The following is a 20,585-nucleotide window of genomic DNA, read 5'->3' as shown; positions in this document are numbered from 1 at the left end:
AGCGCAGACAGCGAAGAGCAGGCGAAGAAGAAGGATCAGGTGACCTTGCTTGGAGTTATATCCCCTTGCTGACCGCAAAGTCTCCTGGGGAAAAGTAGTTCTTCTCCGACGGACGAACATTCGGCAGATATCAAACCCCACCCCCAATGCATTACATGATGTTATGGTGTGGAATACTGATGACCAAAAATCATAAAACCATGACAACAGCTGTGCAGGGGGTAGGAGCTGGGGTGTCTTCCTTCTTGCTGGGGGAAGGTGCTTCCCCTTGACTTTGGGGTTTCATTGAAGGAAAGTGGCTGTGGGGTATAAAGAACGTGGAAGCCTTGAAAAGAGGTTTCCTGTGATGGGCCCTTAGCCCTGGGAAGACTTGCCTGCTGATGTTTTCATACCTTCCTCCACTTTATTATGAGGATAACTTGGAGGTTGTGTTGGTGGTGATATTAAGATGAAGATGGATGTGCCTCTGATGCTGCTGTAGGGCTGGGACAGATCAGGAGTGGGGGGGGGGGGGGGGGGGGGTGAAGGTCTCTCCTTGAGGAGACAGTTCCTGCATCCATGTGTTGGCCCTGCAGTGGGTGTTACAGCTATGTTGGTTCTCCAGGCACAAATCCTACCCAGACCATAACTCAAAGCAGGTAGTAAAGGCAAACCAAACTTCAGGGAAGCTGTAGATCAAGATATTTAAGATGGGTATGAACTTTCCTATCATATCTATCTTAAATATATTGTAGCTCAGGGCCTTCTTGGCCGAAGACAAAACTTTTCTCTATTAATACTCTTTGGGTATCTCTAGTCTTGTAACTGAAAGCTTGGTGCTTGTGTTGGGTGTTTTCATCACATTCCTCCCAGAAGTTTCCTCTGTCAAAGAGTTCAGCACCTTAGCTACATCCTGTGCATGAGCCCTTCTCCATATGGCTCAAGCTATGAGCAGTTGCTTCATGGGATGACTCTTGTAGAGAGATGAGCTATCAGTCCTTACTCATCCTTCCTTGGATCCATTCTAGCTATCTCCAGAAGGTTTATCCTACACTTAATCTAAATTAGGTTGAGAAACTGTTCTGCAAGTCAATAACTGGGTCCTAACAGTGAAAGGGACCTCTCCCATCATTTCTTCATCAAGAGATCTTTTCCAAACTTAACTTATCTGTGCAGTGGAGGGGTGTCTTTGTACTGCTGCCCAAGATCAGTTGGGCTGTGAGAGCATACGGGGAGGCTGTGGTGGCACCTTGCCTTCTGCCCCACAGCAGAGAAAAGAAAAATCATGAGCAGTTTGACTTGACAACAGTATTGCTGTAGGTTATCAGCTCTGTGGCCTGTTCCTGGGAACAGAATCATTGTGCAATATAATGACAGTGCTGAGATGCAGAAGGACCTACCACTAGGCATCTGTCTTAGTGAGAGACTGCAACAACTCCCTGAAGGGTGAATGCATAGTTCCTGCTAGATCAGTATTTCTTTAGTGCCTGCTATGGAGAAAGTCTTCTGGCTGCCATTAAGCTGGGATAAGGTTCCTCTTGATGTAGGTTGTGGGCTGTATGCCCCACAAATATAAAAAGAAATGGCTCCTTTAGACTTCCTTAGTGCATACTCATAACTTTCTTCCCTCTGCCATCCCAATGCAGAGGGAGTGCATTTCCATCCACATTGGCCAGGCTGGTGTCCAGATGGGCAATTCCTGTTGGGAACTGTATTGCCTGGAGCATGGGATTCAGTCAGATGGCACCATCTCCTCCATGACATCCTCAGGGCAAACAGACTCTTCCTTTGGGACTTTCTTCAATGAGACAGGCTCAGGGAAGCATGTGCCTAGAGCAGTGTTTGTTGACCTGGAGCCCACTGTCATTGGTAAGTTGTTGAAGGTCCCCCAAACCTCTTGTTGGGGTGACTCCTGCTGACCTGAAGAGTGGTGTTGGCCACCTAAACTCCTAGTGAGGTTACTAGTTTCAGCATGGAACCGCATCTAAACTAGAGCAAGTAATGTGGCAGACAATGCTAGTGGCAATCATGATATCTCAATTTCTTCCAGATGAGATCAGGACAGGGACCTACCGCACGCTCTTCCACCCAGAGCAAATCATCAGTGGCAAAGAAGATGCTGCCAACAACTACGCTCAGGGCCGCTACACCACTGGGAAGGAGATCATAGACCCAGTTGTTGAAAGAGCTCGTAAAATGGTAATAACACTACAGGGAAGTCCTCTGCACTAGACAGTGGTTGCTGTTGCCCTGATCATCAAGAGGTGATGGTGTGGATGGATCTTTATCAGATTGATCCTTCCACTGTGACCTGGAGTGACGTGATGAGATGCACACTGGTGTGTGTTGCCCTTCTTGGGAAACAAGGGGCAGAAGATCCACCAAGAACTCATTCCAACCAATGTCACAGGTCACCTTCTGGCTGGTGTTTTCTCTTTATGCCTCTTCTTCCCTGTGCAGTCTTCCTGCTGCAGAACTTCAGAAGTGCTGTGATAACTCTGAAGCATACTTGATTTGGGTAGAACCTCATAGTGACCTGCTGGTCCTATTGACTGCTGATGTTATGAATCTCTACCTGCCCTACAATGCCATGGCCAGGATCCTCTCTCTACTAAGAAAAAAAGATAATTTATTGTATTTAACATTTTTACTATTAGAAGTAGAAGGAGGGTAAAAGCAGAAGTGAAACTTAGGGCCACAAATTTCATGGTTGAATGCACTACTTCTAGCTTAAGTCTGATGAAGCCCCAGTGACTTGATTGTCCTGGCACTTTCTGGTGCTACAGGCTGACCAGTGCAGCGGCCTCCAGGGGTTCCTGGTCTTCCACAGCTTTGGGGGAGGCACAGGCTCGGGGTTCACCTCCCTCCTCATGGAGCGGCTCTCTGTAGAGTACAGCAAGAAGTCCAAGCTGGAGTTCTCTGTGTACCCGGCACCACAGGTCTCCACGGCAGTGGTGGAGCCCTACAACTCCATCCTCACCACTCACACCACCCTGGAGCACTCAGACTGCTCCTTCATGGTGGACAACGAGGCCATCTATGACATCTGCAACCGCAACCTGGACATCGAGCGGCCCACCTACACCAACCTCAACAGGCTCATTGGGCAGATTGTCTCCTCCGTTACCGCCTCTTTGAGATTTAACGGTGCCTTGAACGTTGACCTGATTGAATTCCAGACCAACCTGGTGCCCTACCCACGGATACACTTCCCCCTCACCACCTATGCACCCATCATCTCGGCAGAGAAAGCCTACCACGAGCAGCTGTCGGTGCCAGAGATCACCAACGCTTGCTTTGAGTTCTCCAACCAGATGGTGAAATGTGACCCACGGCGTGGCAAGTACATGGCGTGCTGCCTGCTGTACCGCGGTGACGTGGTGCCCAAGGACGTGAACGCGGCCATTGCGGCCATCAAAACGCGCCGCTCCATCCAGTTTGTGGACTGGTGCCCCACTGGCTTCAAGGTGGGCATCAACTATCAGCCCCCAACGGTGGTGCCTGGTGGGGACCTGGCCAAGGTGCAGCAGGCTGTGTGCATGCTGAGCAACACCACGGCCATCGCCGAGGCCTGGGCGCGCCTGGACCACAAGTTTGACCTGATGTATGCCAAGCGAGCCTTTGTGCATTGGTACGTGGGTGAAGGCATGGAGGAGGGTGAGTTCTCAGAGGCCAGGGAGGACCTGGCTGCCCTGGAGAAGGATTACGAGGAGGTTGGAAGGGACTCAGCAGATGGGGGAGAGTTTGAGGAATAACTCCACCTATGGGAAGGCAGCTTGGGTTGTGAATAGCTTTTTTTCCTTTGTCCTATAGGAGCTGGAAGGGAGTTAGGGGCTGGATTTAAGGCATTGTGACTGGGGAACTGCACAGATTAGCCAAAAACAACTCTTTGTTATGCATGAATTTGCTTGAATAAATGGTGACCAGCAAAAAACAAGAACTCTCTTATTGAAGTACCACTGAATTTTGCTCATTGTTGGGGTGGGGGTGCACTCTGGTGCCTTTGCTTCTGCAGCCCTACCCATGGGGTTTTTGCACTTGTAAGTGCTGGGATGGATTTGCCAAGTGCCCTGCTAAAATGCACCTTGAGCTGGTGACCCCACTTGGGCTCTGCTTTCTCCCTGTTGCAAAATGCAGCTGGCTCTGCTGCTCCAGGCTGCTCTCCCCTCTGAGGTGCAGCAGGGGCTGGGATCAGGTTTCTCTAGTCCCCCACCATCATGCAGAGCCCTGTTAAAGCAATCCACGTCTGGCTGCCAGGGCTGGGCTTGCCTGGAAGTCTAATTGGAGTCTGGAGATGAGAACTGAAATACTCTGCTGTCTGTCAGACATCTCTGGGGGTGTTTGACCTGTGTCTAGCTCATTCCAGGCATTAAATCAAGAAGCTGGGTGAAAGTTGCCCACCTTGCACTACACAAGAATCTCTGCAAGCACCTAATTAGTTGGAAAAATTGATTTTTAACTTGATCTCTGGTCTGGAGCAGGTTATGACACCACTGGGAGTCTCCTCCCAGTAAGTGATTTGAGAAAAAGAACTGGCTGTGATGCAGTGGGGAAGCTGGATCTGTAGTCAGGCTGTAATTGAAGGGCTGACAGTGCTGGCTCTGGGTTGCACTGGAGGAAAGCTTAAACAACCTGAGATGATGGGGAGAGTTCTTATTAAAACCTGCCTCAGCTTGCCATTTCACAGCTGGGCTCAAAGGAATGGCAGTGTCCCAAGGTCAACAAGTAAAGGAGCTCCTAGGGGCTGTCTCACCTCTAGCTGCCCTCAGCCTGGGGGAGCAAAGCTGCTTGGGTTGGCAGTGCCATGGCTGCAAAGAACTGGTGTGTGGCTCTTCCCTGCACCAGGGATGGAGGAGAAGTCTGGCTGTCAGTCGAGGGAGGAGTTGGTGGAGCTCTGTGTACTCTCTGCTGTAGGACACTGAGGAACAAACCTGACCCCCAACCCCACTATCTATCCTTATTAGTTAACAAATGGGCTGGAGCCACGTACTGGTAATCCCAGACCTGAGGGCTCAGTGTATTGCATTCCAAAGGACTCTTATTTTTTATTTTATGACCAGCTCTGCTATCTCAGTATACAAATAGGGAAAATAAAAGAGACACTGCACAACAAAATGCACTGCTCTTGGGAGAGATTCTGTAGGATACATTGCTTGTGGAGGGGACAGAGTGCGTCCTACAATCATCAACAAAGGACACTACTTCCCCAAAAGTAAGGAAAATCCTTCCCACCCTCAATGTGTTCATGGGATGGCTGGAGCAGGGCCATGCTGATGGATGTGCCCAATAGTTGACTTCATTAATAGCCTTTTCAATGACATCAGCCCTGGCGTTGAGCTGATTGCTTTCTTAGGTGCAAGTGTGGCTGTGCTCCTTCCCTGGCTCATAGCTCCGGGCAGGAGGGATCTTCAACCAAGTCCACACCAATGTCACTGGTTTTGTTGAGTTTTTTTGCGGGGGGGAATTTAACCAGCAGATTCAAACCCTGCTGCTTATAGATAGTGGAGCCATTAGGAGAAGGTGGCAGCCCTTGAGACCAAGTTTGGAAACCTCAAGACGTTTACCTGTAAGCGTAGAGTTCATTGGATTGACCAGCTTTGGGGATCTGTTGCCACACAAGAGCTGGAGATGGACCAGAAGCCAACTTAGATATGGTAGGATCTGGTTGCTTCATAGAACCATTAAGGTTGGAAAAGATCACTAAGATCACCCAGTTCAACCCTCAACTCATCCATGTCCCCATGAGGACCATCATTTCCAACAGTCCTAGTAACTTTTTTAGCTTGGTAAATCTCACAATGGTGATTTGAGTACAGAAGCTTCAGTCCAATGGTACTGACGTAGCCCACCATGAACAGGGCACTTAGAAACACAATTCAGCATGGAGAAAGTCATTCTCACCTCTCAGATGTTTATAAACACTCTTTCTTCATGTCTGATCAATGGGACGCTTCATTGCCTTTTCTCCTGAGTCACCAGAACCTGAAGTCCCAGGGCAAACTCTGACCTCAGCCATATGAGGTTGGTTTCATGCTCACACCAACAGGCTAATGGAATGCCCAAGTGACACCATAGCCCCAGGGAGCACTTGTTCAGGTTCCCAGCAAGCTGCACCAGAGATGGGAATACAGCAAAACCCCACCAGAATGGTACCCTTTACATGAGCACCACTGGACAGTGGTCCAATTGGAGTTTTTGTGCCTTCTCCCAGACTTACTTTCTTTAAGATGATAAAAGCAGCATCCAGCTTCAACCAGGCAAGCTCTGCAGGACATAGGACACTTCCCATAGCAATAACTACAATCAGTAATATTCAAAGTACTCAGACCATTGGCCATTTCCCTAAAGACAACATCCCCACACTAATGACTTCTCCATACAAAGTATCCATTAAATCCAGAAAACTCAGAGTGATAGAACATCTTTATTCAAATACAAATGACAGTTGCATAGAAGTGTACTGGTACATTTTAATTAAAAGGTGCTTTTTTGCAGTAAAAGCCAGAGCAAGAGTTTGCCATGTCAACCAAAGCAGGCAGCTTGCAATGTTTCCCTGGGCTAGCAAGCAGGGTCCTCTGCTCAGGCAGGACGCATCCCCAACACTGAGCCAGGCACCTATTCAGCTTCACTCATTGATAAACAGCAGTGTGATTAAGCTCAAGACACCCATGCTACAGAAGTGCACTATGAGCACATAGACTACGCAAGCAAAAAAGGCATAATATGTCAAACAGTAGCACTGAGGTTCAGGACAATCCTTTGGCACCTCCAGGCACTCAAGACCAGTTTAGCCTGATGACAGAGAGTTTGTATTTCATCTGAGGTTTGACTTCAAGAAGAACAGACAGAAGTTTGTTAGTACTCATCCTCATCAGCCTCATCTTCTTCTCCATCTGCTGAGTCCCTTCCAACCTCCTCGTAATCCTTCTCCAGGGCAGCCAGGTCCTCCCTGGCCTCTGAGAACTCGCCCTCCTCCATGCCTTCACCCACGTACCAGTGCACAAAGGCTCGCTTGGCATACATCAGGTCAAACTTGTGGTCCAGGCGCGCCCAGGCCTCGGCGATGGCCGTGGTGTTGCTCAGCATGCACACAGCCCGCTGCACCTTGGCCAGGTCCCCACCAGGCACCACCGTTGGGGGCTGATAGTTGATGCCCACCTTGAAGCCAGTGGGGCACCAGTCCACAAACTGGATGGAGCGGCGCGTTTTGATGGCCGCAATGGCCGCGTTCACGTCCTTGGGCACCACGTCACCGCGGTACAGCAGGCAGCACGCCATGTACTTGCCACGCCGTGGGTCACATTTCACCATCTGGTTGGAGAACTCAAAGCAAGCGTTGGTGATCTCTGGCACCGACAGCTGCTCGTGGTAGGCTTTCTCTGCCGAGATGATGGGTGCATAGGTGGTGAGGGGGAAGTGTATCCGTGGGTAGGGCACCAGGTTGGTCTGGAATTCAATCAGGTCAACGTTCAAGGCACCGTTAAATCTCAAAGAGGCGGTAACGGAGGAGACGATCTGCCCAATGAGCCTGTTGAGGTTGGTGTAGGTGGGCCGCTCGATGTCCAGGTTGCGGTTGCAGATGTCATAGATGGCCTCGTTGTCCACCATGAAGGAGCAGTCCGAGTGCTCCAGGGTGGTGTGAGTGGTGAGGATGGAGTTGTAGGGCTCCACCACTGCCGTGGAGACCTGTGGTGCTGGGTACACAGAGAACTCCAGCTTGGACTTCTTGCTGTACTCTACAGAGAGCCGCTCCATGAGGAGGGAGGTGAACCCCGAGCCTGTGCCTCCCCCAAAGCTGTGGAAGACCAGGAACCCCTGGAGGCCGCTGCACTGGTCAGCCTACAGTGGAACAATGCATATTTACCTCTCTCTTAAGGATTATTCCAAATAACACAGCAATAAATTCTACCTGGAGCATCTTCTCACCAGAAGCTAATTAGCTAAACAACAGTAAATGTAGGCAGTGGCCTTAAGTTTTGCTGAGGGAGGTTCTTGTTAGACATTAGGAGGAAATTCTTTTCAGTAAGAGTGGTCAGGAAGGGGAACAGGTTGTCCAGGGAAGTGGTGGAGTCACCACACCTGTTGGTTTTCAGGAAGAGGGTGTATATCACACTGAGGGACATGGTTTGTCACGCATGGTTGTGATGGCTCAATGATTGGAATAGATCATCTTAGTAATCTTTTCCAACTTTAATGATTCTATGAAAACCAAGTTCCATCTAGAGCACTTTCAATCCCTAGAGTGAATTCACTCATTTTTTTTCATTCTGCTACAACCTGCTCTACATCTTTAAGTAGATGCAGAATATCCACATTATCAAATGGTAACTGACCAAGTTACTCAATTGTACATCAATGCTCGATGTACATCTAAGCATCTGAGAGGAAAAAGGAAGTAGCCTGTGTGTCCTGGACCCCTAGAAGAGATCTTAAAAACATTTTAGCATCCAAGTGCAGTGTTAGAAACTTGCTTCACATTTATCAAACGTGGAGTTAGGTCTTCCCAGCCTGGCTACCAATTGTCCATTTGGAATTAATCTCTGCAATCTTACAATCCCTCTGGTCAGAAGTCCTTCTCTTTTCTCTCTTACACCTAATGTTTTCTCATTCTAGCCCCCAATACACGTATAATGTGCAGTGTTAATTGTAGGCATACATGATCAGATGGCCCCTCACTTTATTGAATCTCACTCACAAGACCATAGAATCATTAAGTTTGGAAAGACCACTATGGTAACCTAATCCAGCCATCAGCAACTCTTGAGCTCAGAAGAAAAAAAGCCCTTTAAATCTATTACTCCAAAGGCTAAACAGCATTGATCATGATGTGCTGTTTTAAGAGAAAGGCTCTTCTCCTCTTACCATTTTGCGAATTCTGCTGAGGACAGTGTCTATAATCTCCTTCCCAATGGTGTAGTGGCCACGGGCATAGTTGTTGGCAGCATCCTCCTTGCCACTGATGAGCTGCTCTGGGTGGAAGAGTCCGTGATAGGTGCCAGTTCGGATCTCATCTATAGGGAGAAGCAGTCATGGAGAGCAGCACAGTTACAGGTTCTGGACATCAGTGTAGTACAACAAAACACATTCATGCCAGATCCATCCCTCCCAGCTTCAGGCATCTAATGGAGACAGGCATTAGGAGTAATTTCTCCAGGCTCCATTCAGTCAATGAGGTTGTGAGACACCCCCAGAGGTTATTTAGACCCACTCAGTCAAAATGCTGGATACATTTCATATTCTGTTGGCTCAGTGACTTGGTTCCCAATTTAGTGCCTTGATTGGGTGCCTAAAATTAAGTGGAACCAAAACAAAGTCTACATTCCTTCCATTAAATAAAATAATGAGTCACATCTTAAATGTTAAGATAAGAGCAGACACATTCACCTACAGGAGAAGCCTAGAAGGCAGAGGCAGGTTGGGTGTGCAATCTAAAGTGGATGCAGTTTCCACCAGGTCATTTCCACCAGGTTGTAGAGAAATAAGAATTTGTCTAGGAAGGTATTCTGAATTAAATCAAAATGCCAAACTGAATCAAACCCTCTGAGATCACTAACAGAGCTGGGGATGAAAGGGAAGCAGAAATGCTGCTGTAGCAAAATATACAGAAGCATGAAATTTCGAACACCCATCTGCTTAAAGAAGCTTCAGAGGCAGTCTTAAAACCAGATGTGCCAAATAAGTCATAGGATAGTGCAATTCAGCCCACAGCTACGAGATTGACAAACCCACACCTCTCTATATCTGCTGAGAATTAAGATGCAGGTCTCTTAAAAAAGAGAGATTCATACAATTGTTTGAGTTGGGGGAGACCATTAAAGGCCATCTAATGCAACTCCCCTGCAATGAACAGGGACATCTACAGCTAGATCAGGTTGCTCAGAACCTGCACCAGCCTGATCTTGAATGACAAGGCACCCATCAGATCTCTGGGCAACTTATTCCAGGTGAAGACAAGTCAGCATATGAGGAGTAATGGGTTTGTTACTTCCCGGTCCATTTGGAAATGCAATCCCTGCCCAAGATTCACATTTTATGGTGCCACAATGCCCACTCGACCCATTATTACCAATGACAGTGGGCTCCAAGTCTATGAACACTGCCCGAGGCACGTGCTTCCCAGACGCTGTCTCACAGAAGAAGGTCTCAAAAGAAGAATCCACTTGCTCAGACTGCGGCTCCACAGGTTTCACCAGCTTGGAGCCAGGAATGGTCCCATCTGCCTGGATCCCATGCTCAAGGCAATACAGCTCCCAACAGGCATTGCCCATCTGCACGCCAGCCTGCCCGATGTGGATGGAAATGCACTCCCTCTGCAAGGGGAAATGGTTTGTTAAGGTGATTTTTTAAGACATCCTGTGGCCTAGCATTAGCCCCTGTGGTTCTTGTTTGAGCCATTTGCTGCTGCAGATGATGAGGGAAACAGGTGGCTTCCGCCCACTGCCACGACTTGGAGCAAGGATCAGACTGTGTTCTGTAGGCTGCTGGACACATAGCATCCCTAGGAAGGACTCTCCCAGCCCAAGGGAGAAGGAAGGAAGGAGGTGATGGGCTTCATGCCAAGGCAGGAAGAAGCTGAGCACCGAGCCAGCAGTGCTCAACTGGTTTCATTACAGAGCAGTGGATCCACTGGGTCCCAGGGCAATGGGGACCCAAGGACAACAGCTCCAGGCTCCTTGAGCTAAAGAGCTCTTCAACGAGCAGGGAGAAGCCAAGCATGGAGTCATACCAGGAAACGAAGCCAGAGGAAACCAGCAGTCACTCCAGTCAAAAACAAAGGGAAGCCAGCACCTGGGGAGAGGCTCAAAGTCCTGATGTAACCAGGTCATCCTCCAGGAGCATCCCAGCAACCTCCAGGATAGTGGAGGCATCGACATCTTTGAGATACTTTTGATGGTTGTACACTCCCCTCAGTAATTGGCATCTTTGCTGTTTCCACCACCCCGAGATCAAAGTGCTGCTGCAGCAACAACAGCTCACATCTCAGCTCCCAGTTGTAGCCACCCATAGCGCAGGGATTACCATTGAAGGGAGATGGTGAGCTCACCCAGGAATGGCCAGCAGTGCCATCGTTCCTGGTGTTGATGGGTTCCCATTGAAGGGAGCTGGTGAGCCCACCCAGGAATGGCCAACAGTTTTTCCTGGTGTTGACGGAGAGGACACCTTGTGTATGCACACTCACAGACATGACTGCCCTCAAAGGCACTACCCTAATGCTAGACAGCCCTGGGGACCCATTACTCATAGCACTGCAAGAGTCATCAGGAGACAGATGCAAGGCAACTTCTCCCCCCTTTGTCTCCATGGATGTGCCAAGAGATTTCCCAGCAGTCAAGCAAGACTGATGGCCACCGTGCATCCAGGTCAACTGCCATAAGGTTGGACACCAACTGGATGAACGCTCTTTGCAGACAGACAGCAAACCCTTTGCCCACAGCTGGGAGAACAATCTAATCCAGGTCTGGGCTGGGCGTGGGGGCTGTTTTTAAGCCCTTCCTCTCTCAGTTGATATTTGCACTATTTGGGAAATGCTGGCTGCCATTTGCCCATCCCTCCCAGCAAGATGGTTGCAATAGCTCCTCACCACACTTTGCATGGGTCACCAGGACCCGCTGGGACAGCTGCTCTGCTCTCTGTCCTCTCCCAGCTTGCAGTCCCAGCACCTGCTTCAAGGGGCACTGGCATTTTCAGCATAGGGAATGGAGAGAGGGGGGGAAAAAAAGAAAGAAAGAAAGCCTATTGGATGGGGGGAGGGGGGGGGGGGGAGGGGGGAAGACATCTCATATTCTGCAGGTTTGGGTTTTTTTAATCCCCACTCCCATATGCTGGAAGGTTTTTTTTGAGATCCCAGACTTTCAATTTTAGCATCCAGATAAATTGCATTTTACAGACTCTGGCTATAAGCAACCTATTGTTGTCCAGCTGATTTTCCCTTTGGAAATCCCACATAAATTTTTAACTGTTTTGTAACCAAGACAGAGTCCTAAAAGTCAGCAGATAAAAGGAAAAAGTTCAAAAGCTGCCTCACTGGGTGCTACTTTGAAGTTTTCTACTTGCAACATGCAAAAGGACACCATCAGATTTTCCAACAATTTGCCCTTTTGCATTCACAAAGTGACAGTTGTGTCATTCCTCACTAAAAGTTTCAACCAGTGCTGTTTGGAGTCGCAGGTTTGTTTTTTTAAGGAACCATATCAGTCCACTTCAGTTTTACAGCTGCAAACTCCTAAGAGCAAAGATTCAAACAGAGAAAAGAAAATAAAAGGGGGAGGAGGGATTTCATTCATTTAATATCTAATCGGAAGGGTTTCTAGAAGACAAAGGCAACATGGCAGCTCACTCCTAAGGAAAAAACCCTAAAGGTCTCTGCAAGTTGTACAAGTTCCCTACAGCAGTGTGAGAGATGAAGTGTTCAATTCGGGAACGAGGCCAACAGTGTCAAACTTTCAATTTTAGCATATCATATATTTGTGTCTCAAGATATACTGGTCCCCCCCCCCCACCTCAAAAAAAAAAGTAAAACCCATCTTGCATTAAAGAGGCAGTCACGACTCTACAGACCCCATCCCAGGAGCTGCAAACTCAGAGCAGAAAAAAGCAGCGAGGCCACTGAAGGAGCTGCTCTGCACATCCCTCACTTTTCCCTTATAAGGAGCAAACACTGAATCAATAAACCAGAAGGTAATTGGCAATTAAACAAAGCTGCTTAGAATTAACATCCACGAGAGAAAGGTGAAAGAAAAGAGCAAGCAAGCTGTTCAGCTCGGCACACTTGGAAAACAAACAGTCAGTATTTTAAGTTTAGGCTAATACAAACGTAAGGCATGCTCTTACCATGATGAGACTGGAGACTTGCTAAGATCTAAGCAAAACAGCTGCTACCCTGCCTCTCCCTGCAACTTTATAGCCCAGGAAGGCTTGACTCCACCTGAATATAAAGAAGCTTTCTGCTAGCTTAAAGGAGCAGAGATCCTTTTCCTGTGCATTCCCAGAAAGAGCAAAGGATAAATGATCTGTTAGTGTCTGGACGGTGTGATTCCTGTGATTAAACTGCCTTGGGCACAGTGCAGCGTGAGTTGTTTTTGTTTTCTAAACTGCCTCAACTGGAAAAAATAAAACTAAGAAAGCAAAATTATAGAATCAAAGGATGGTTGGGCTGGAAGGGACCTTAAGGATCAGCTATTTCCAACCTCAGATTCGGGTGATGGAGATCCAGACCTCAAAGGCATCACAGAGCTGGGTGTAAAAGATCCAAAGCCCAGTGGTGCCAGAGTTTCAGACCCCACTGGCATCACAGATCTGGGTGACAAAGATCCAGAGCCCAACAGTGCTGGAGACCCAGATCCCAAAGGCATCACAGAGTTGGGTGATGGATGTCAAAGCCTGGCTAGAAAGAAGGAAACTGGGGAAGTTTGAGTGCCCCCATGTAATTTAGTTTTTCCAGAAGAAACAATCTTCCCTTTGCCATTATTCAGAGCAGTGTTGGTGATATGCTGTATCTTGTCTGGTTTCAGACCCAGTCCTGTTATTTTGGTCTTTGTTCCATATCTCCACTAACCTCCATGGGAATCCACTGATTTTTGTACCCCATGGCATTAAGGTTCAGGCTTAGATCCACCGTTTGCCCCATCTGCTAGACACAAAGTGCTCGTTTTGCCCTTGACTGTATCCTGCACATCATAGGAACATCTTTATTTACCTCTTCATTCAGCCATTAAGAGGTTCCTGAACCTGCTTTGGTTAAGCCACTGTTGCAGTAAGTTGGCAGCTCTTGGGGTCAGGCAGGATAATCACGTCCCAGACAGCAACAGATATGAATGCAGCCAAGGGCAGTGAGTTTCTTTCTGTTTTGTGAGATGCTCTCCAATGTTTCCATTGGTACACTGCAGCAAAATCAAACTGGTCAGGTTTGGAGGACAGGACATATCAAGAAAGGGTTAGAGAGCAGCTTGTTCATTGCCGAAAAAAAGCAGAATGCTTTCATTGTATCCTGAGGGTAGTCAAGCATTGAACAGGGACCTAAAGATGGAGGAATTTTCTTCCTTGAATATATTCAGAATTCTCCTGCACAAGTCCTCACGCAACCTGAATCCCTAAATCCCCAAGATGAGTGTAAGGTATTTGTAGGAAGTAAAAATTCACCCTTTCACTATGGATATACATGCATCTGATGATTATAGGAACATGGAATCATAGCATTGTGGAATCATAGAATGGCTTGGGTTGGAAGGGACCTCAAGGATCATCAAGCTCCAACCCCTCTGCTGCATGCAGGGCCACCAAACTCCATATCTAATACTAGACCAGGCTAGAACATCATCAGCAATAAGGTAACCTTCTAATGTCAACATCATATATGGGCTCAGCGGAGCCTAAAGTGTAGGATGTTTATCTTCCCACTCTTCCAAAAACATGAGCACAAGGCTGCAGTTTTGATGGGTAAAGAGATGAGTTTTGGGAGGCATAGATGGAACAGCTCTGCTCAGCACTGGTGTGTTTAGCCCAGCCTCTGTCTCTGAGGGCAGATGGGAGCTTTATCCTATTCTTGCTGAGGGCTATGCCAAAGGTTTAGAGAAATCGAGTTAAGCAGGTTGAGTGCACGGTTGTGCCTGTTTTGGAAGTGGGAGAATTCAGACCTAATTGGGTCAGGCTGGGTTCTTTTGTTAGATACAGCATCATGCAAACACGTTTGTCAGCGTTGTGGTCTCCAAACCTCTGCTGGGAATAAAAGTGGCCTCTGAGGACAGAGAAGCTATTTGTTTGTGAGCAGCTCCCAAAACGTGTGCACCAAGCATGCCAGTCAGACAAGATCTTCTTTTTTCAAGAGCCATCTATTTCTCAATAAGAAATGAGAAAATGAGGAGCTCCAGCAGCTCAGAGAACAAAGTATTCATTGGCTGGATGATGGGGTCAACCCAAAACTGCTCACAAGTCCACATTTTTGGGTGGCTAAATTCCATCTTTCTAAGGAAATGGAGAGTAAAGAAGAGTAGTACTATAGTCTGGTGGTGACAACCTGCCTGCAGTCTCAGCTCCAGGACATATTTAGAACAGCATCAATGAGAAAGACAGAGGCCAACCCCCCTGTAGACCCACTGCAGCAGCTCTCAGCCTTTTTATAGCCAGACCTCACAGCTGCTGCCTCTTTTTTCCCACTCCAGTGTCCTAAATATTGCATCCTGGTCCTCTTATTGCTGTCCCCATCACATAGTCTGGCACCAGCTGCTGTTTGCCTCTATGGAGCAAATCTTTACCTATGAGGATGCAAGTGCTGTCCCAAAAGAGAAGGAGTCCTCAGGTGGAAGAAAGAACTGTGGCCACACTCTGAGCAAGCTCTTGAATCATCAGGAAGGGTAAAAAAAATCCTCATTTTGCTTCAGGCTGAGCCAAATGTTTGTTTTGTGTGTGTGAGTGTGTTTTCTGGTTAATTAGCTAAACTGAAAGAAAAAAAAAAAACAAACAGAAGAGATTTACTTAGCTCTGAAATCCACCATTTTAGGAGTAATTTGCTCCTGTCTTTAATTGTTCACCTACTTCATTTTGCTCCATTCTACACGTGCACTTGCCTAGCATCAGCTTTCAGTCACTGGCTCTCATTATGCCTTTTGCAGGGGAGTGAAAGCTGCCAACTTTCCACACCCTCATCCCTCTGAAGGCGGCTGTTGTCTTTTCAAGTGAATTTAAGGCTGGCCAAAAATATTCAGAACAATAGTCCTAAAGATCTCCGTCCTTTCCATTAGCCTGAACTGCCAGATCCCGTTCTCCAGCAGCTCTCTGTCTTTCTCCATTGTCATCCAGAGACATAAAGACACTAAAACCACGACACCAAATACAACGACCAAGCTTCCAATTGGGAAGGAACTCATCCTACCCAGTAGCTCACAAAGCTCAGCCAGTGGCTGGCTGGCACATCTCACGAGACATTTGAGAACTTGAGGAGGCTTTGGTGGCCAAGCAAATTTTATTACATGGTCTTCAGCGCCATATCTGGTGAGCAAATGAAGAGCCTCCCAAACGGCTCCCATTTACTGCTGGGCCTCCTAGACCTCTGGACACCGTGCTTCTCCCTCCAGGCTTTAAAAAAGGCCTCTAGCCACAGTTACCCTATTTTAGGTTTGCCAGGGCTGAAGCTGAAGTGCTGCTCCCGATAGCAGTTGTCCTTTATCTATCATGCACTGAGGCCCCAACCTCAGCTCAGGCATCTGTTACTGATAAGCAGAGATGATTTATCCAAGCATTAGCCTGGATATCTCTAGCATTTGACTGTGTGTGCCTCTGTTCACGCACTGTTTGGTTTTACACTGCTGCTTCCCTGCTTTTCTGCTTGAGGGATACAACTGTACTTCTTTTGCTTACATGGTATCCTACTCCTGGCCAACACCATCTGCAAAACACATCCTTGAAATGCAAGACAAAAGGAGCAAATTGGATGGAAGGGATCCTTTCAGATATAGCTTTAAAAGAAAAAAAAAGAATAAGTGTTACTACAAGAACAAACTGTCAAGAGAAGCATTCAGTATCAGTAGGAAATCTCAGCATTCTCCATTGCAATGCAAAAACGTACAGTAAAAAGTGGTTAAAACTGAAAACCTTCATTTCAGAGCTATCACGATGGGTTGTTTTGACGTTCCAGGTTCTCCCCTCCCTATCCTCTCATTTTTCTTTCCAAATAAAACCCTGGCAGACCCATCCCCATTCTGTGAGACAGCTCAATTGGAGTGGAACTGCATATTTCAGCAGAGCAAGCTTCCAGCAGAATTCTCCCAACCAGCTCTGCCTCAGAGCTATTCCCATAACCCAGGGTGGAGAAAGCACCCTCTATTTGTGTCTGCACAGCTGTGCATTCCCTAAAGCAGATAGCAACCAGCTGTGGGGAAGGGGCTTCTTAGTGGTAGAGATGAGCTGCAGCAAGAATATATTATTATTTATTCTCCAGTTGCAAAGGGTTATTTCTTCTTTCTTCCTTTAATTGCATTAAAAGTAACAAAGCAAATGCTTTAAGGAAAAGCATTCTTCTAATGTAAATTGGAGAAAGATGGACTTCTAATCTTTAATGAGTTTCAGAGGGGCAAAGGTCTGCCCCTCTGTGCCCTGCTCCTAGCCATACCTACGAGCAGCTGCTTAGAGGTGTGCAGAGGGCATTGAAAATGCATATAACATCCCCTGTAGTCTCCCTGCTGATTTTAATTCAGCTCAGGGACTTTCCAAACCACGTGTGATTTCCACATACTCAACAACCCTCAATGCATTTCCCTGCCATCAATTCGTCTCGTGCCCTTGAATGTTGTCCAACGTTAGCATCAGCTCATGGGCACTTTTACTTTCAATTTGTTCTGCAGGACTTCAAGTAACCAACTTCCTGCATTCCCCTGGCTGTAAAGCCGAAACCATCTCATCCAGCAAGAGCAAGTGCAGATTCCTTGGTGAAAGGTTGTGTCTTTTCCCCTGCCAATGATGTGACTTTATCTGGTTCTGCAGAGTAACCTAGCAGCTCTTAATGGCTGACCCAACTGCCAGTCTTGCAAGGTCTTTGTTTAAAACAAATGAAGAGCTGAGCCATATCCCTTATTGTTCACTAGGACGTTATTGTTAATACTGTGAAACTGCCCCAATTCAGCGTGGATTCACTTCTTCATTGACCCTAATAGAATCATTAAAGTTGGAAAAGGCCACTAAGATCATTTAATCCAACCATCAACCCATCCCCACTATGGCCACTAAACCATGTCCCTCAGTGCCTCATCTATGCTTTTCTTGAACACCTCCCTCTGTGAGAGTCATTTGAAAGATACCTTGGCTCCACAGGAAGGTAGAGGTAGAAAATCAAAGAATCATAGGATATTATGAGTTGGAAGGGAACCATGAGGATCACTGAGTTCAACTCCAAGATCAAGGAAAGCTCATAAGCCATCTAAGAACTCAGCATTCGTGCTTCCCTTTGTTCAATTTCAGAGCTAGCAGCACTGCCTTTAGTGGGATGGAAAACTGAAGCTTTGCATCAAGAGATTTGGAAGAATTAAGTTTCACCATTAATTTGAATTATTAAGATTAATCTGAACGTTGTGTAGACATGTAGACACATTTGATTTTCCGGAGTTGGACTTGATCATCCTTATGGATTCCTTCCAACTTGGGATCTTCTATGATTCTACGATTCCACTGTTGTTGGCGGTATGAAATTTTCTCATTTCTGGAAGCCTCTCCATTCTTTTTTGGAAAAGGATTGGTTGAGTGGTGTTGAAAATAAATTCACAAGACTGTCAAAAGGACATTGTAACGTTGCAGTTGAAGACCTGCTCCCCTGCTGTGCAAAGTTTTGAGCAAGGGTCCTTCCAATCGCCGCAGACAAAGCCAACACATGATTGACATTTCTGATTACTTGCAGCTCATGTGGCTTCTCTAATGGCCCTAAATCTCTGACAATGATAAATGCTGTCGTTGAGCCCGTGTAAACAACTGGTTTGAAGATGTAAAAGCAAAACATTTTTTTCTTTTATTTTCTGAAAGATGGAATGCACTGTAATAACACACGCAAGGCTTCATTGTTATTAGAACCGTTTCTTTTTCACATTGGCCAGCTCATAGGATGAGGCAACAAACAAACGAGGTCCAACTGTAATGTCTGTAGAAAGTGAGAATGGAAGAGCAGAGTGTTTTGGACTATCCAAATTAATTTACTTAATTTTATATTCTAAAAGGAATTAATTCTGTATGGTGTGTGACAGTTGGGAAACGCATCACTCGAGGCTTACAGCAGCAGCTAGGGTATCTTCTAAGCCTTATGGAAGAGCTTTCACACACTGACTGTGTCACTTGGCAGAGTTCCTGCTGTGACTGTGAACCACATGTGCTATTTATCTTTATGCTCGCTGACTACCTGGAACGCAAGGGCAATTTTCCTGTAGTGTTATGGCATTTATTTTCTAGGTTTTTCAAGATGAAAATACAGTAATATTTTTAATGGCTCTAAATAGTGATGGTGACACACACCTTAATCATGCGCAATTTATGGCCTAAGGTTTTACTGCATCGTAAATGTCTAAGCTGCTTCAAATCCTCAAGACAACTACTTTCAAAGTAGTGTAAGTGCTTAAATGAGCAATGTTGCCAAGGGTATAAAATTCCGAAAAATAACTCAATGCTCTGAATCCTGAAAAAGATTGCTGTCAATGAAGCATGCTTTAATCTTCATTTAATTAAGTTTTCTTGTTTGAGAGCCATAAGTCCTTAACACATGGGTCACTGGTTCTCTACTTAATCCAAAAAGTCTTTCCAAAATGAGACAGGCTATGCATTTAGGTTGGTGTAGTCCCTATTACTCGTTGCTGAGAACAGGGAGAAAAAAAACCCAGCAGGCAAAAGCTGGGTTTGAGCAAAATATGTTATCGCCCTGAAGATGAAGCGTGAAGCAAAGATCAAAATTAAAATTTCTCCTGGAGCATCACAGGCTTCTGGAAATGCAGTTTTCAAACCCAACAGCACTTGCTAGCAGGTGGGTCCTGTAGCACTCGTGGGACTCTCATCACCCCCTTGCAAGCCCCTGAGAGGTGTGTTTGGTAAGTAGTTCTACTTCTGCTCTGCTCATGAGACCCTGTGTGGGCATAATCTTCAACCCCAATTTGTCTTTGACATGCACTGGGCTGCCTTAGTCAACCTTCAATGATATAAAATGCCTCAGACACTACTGGGGATGTGGCCATAAAGCCAGCATGTTGTCTGCAGGAAGACGGAGATTCTGTCCTGATCTCCTGACTGCCAAGAAAGAGGATGATGTACCAACCTGCATTGAGCTTAATGCCTGGCTTTGAGCTGTTACTACATAGTATCCTAAATCCACTTATGCTTATTAAAATTCCAAGCTTTGGTCATTCAGATCCAAGCTGTAGTTCTGCAGTTCTCCTGGAAGATGGGAAAACTTGTCACCTTCCACATATAGCTCCATGCTGACCTTCCACCTTACCCTGAAGGACTCAGGGGGCAATAAAGCCATGTCAACTGCAAGCTGGATACTCAGCATCTCACCTGTACCTGATGATGGTACTATGAAATGATGTGTCATTGTATCATAGAATGCCTTAGGTTGGAAAGGACCTTATAGATCATCAAGTTCCAACCTCCCTGCCATGGGTGTTCTCCCCATATTGTCCTTGATTTCAGCAAGAGAGCATTGACTCTGCCTGGTGACCCCATCTTTGGATATGCACTCATGACCTCCACACCTGTAGTTTTAGCAGAAGAAGTATGCCCCAAGTACCTTTCAGATCACAAATGCCTGTTCCAAGTCCTCCAACCAGATGGAAAAATCATTTGACCATGGCTTGCTGCCCACTGCTGGGGGGATGGATGTGGCTGAGGCCACTGCAGAATGCAAAAATCAGGAGGTTCTGAAAGACTTGGAGCTTTTCAAACCTAGAAACCAGGACTCCGCTGAGGAGAAAAGGGTCTCTAGGGTAGGAGACAGAGTTTTGGAGAAGGACTGGAAAGAAATGAAAGAATTGGTCTGGTTCAGATGAATGCCTAGCAGTGTAAAAGAAATACTGAGTGGGGCAGTAAAATTTGCTAAGCTGTTCAGGCTTGGACAAATAAAGAAACTTCACAGTTTTGTTATG

General features: G+C 46.6%; 2 protein-coding genes across 2 annotated transcripts; one reads left to right on the top strand and one right to left on the bottom strand.

The window, feature by feature from the left end:
• Positions 1-1,631: 1,631 nt before the first annotated feature.
• Positions 1,632-3,734, top strand: LOC125688044 (tubulin alpha-3 chain). Its single transcript, XM_048933574.1, has 3 exons — positions 1,632-1,848; positions 2,030-2,178; positions 2,766-3,734. The coding sequence occupies exons 1-3, from the start codon at positions 1,668-1,670 to the stop codon at positions 3,732-3,734; spliced, it is 1,299 nt and encodes a 432-aa protein (XP_048789531.1). The 5' UTR covers positions 1,632-1,667.
• Positions 3,735-6,242: 2,508 nt separating this feature from the next.
• LOC125687306 (tubulin alpha-3 chain-like) lies at positions 6,243-12,914 on the bottom strand. Its single transcript, XM_048932708.1, has 4 exons — positions 12,811-12,914; positions 10,046-10,289; positions 8,842-8,990; positions 6,243-7,818 (listed from the first exon to the last, which is right to left on the bottom strand). The coding sequence occupies exons 1-4, from the start codon at positions 12,811-12,813 to the stop codon at positions 6,835-6,837; spliced, it is 1,380 nt and encodes a 459-aa protein (XP_048788665.1). The 5' UTR covers positions 12,814-12,914; the 3' UTR covers positions 6,243-6,834.
• Positions 12,915-20,585: the final 7,671 nt, after the last annotated feature.

Source organism: Lagopus muta, chromosome 1 (genome assembly GCF_023343835.1).
Source record: "Lagopus muta isolate bLagMut1 chromosome 1, bLagMut1 primary, whole genome shotgun sequence".
Classification (NCBI taxonomy): domain Eukaryota; kingdom Metazoa; phylum Chordata; class Aves; order Galliformes; family Phasianidae; genus Lagopus; species Lagopus muta.
The sequence above is the reverse complement of the archived record's forward strand: the minus strand, read 5'-3'. Positions and strand labels throughout refer to the sequence as shown.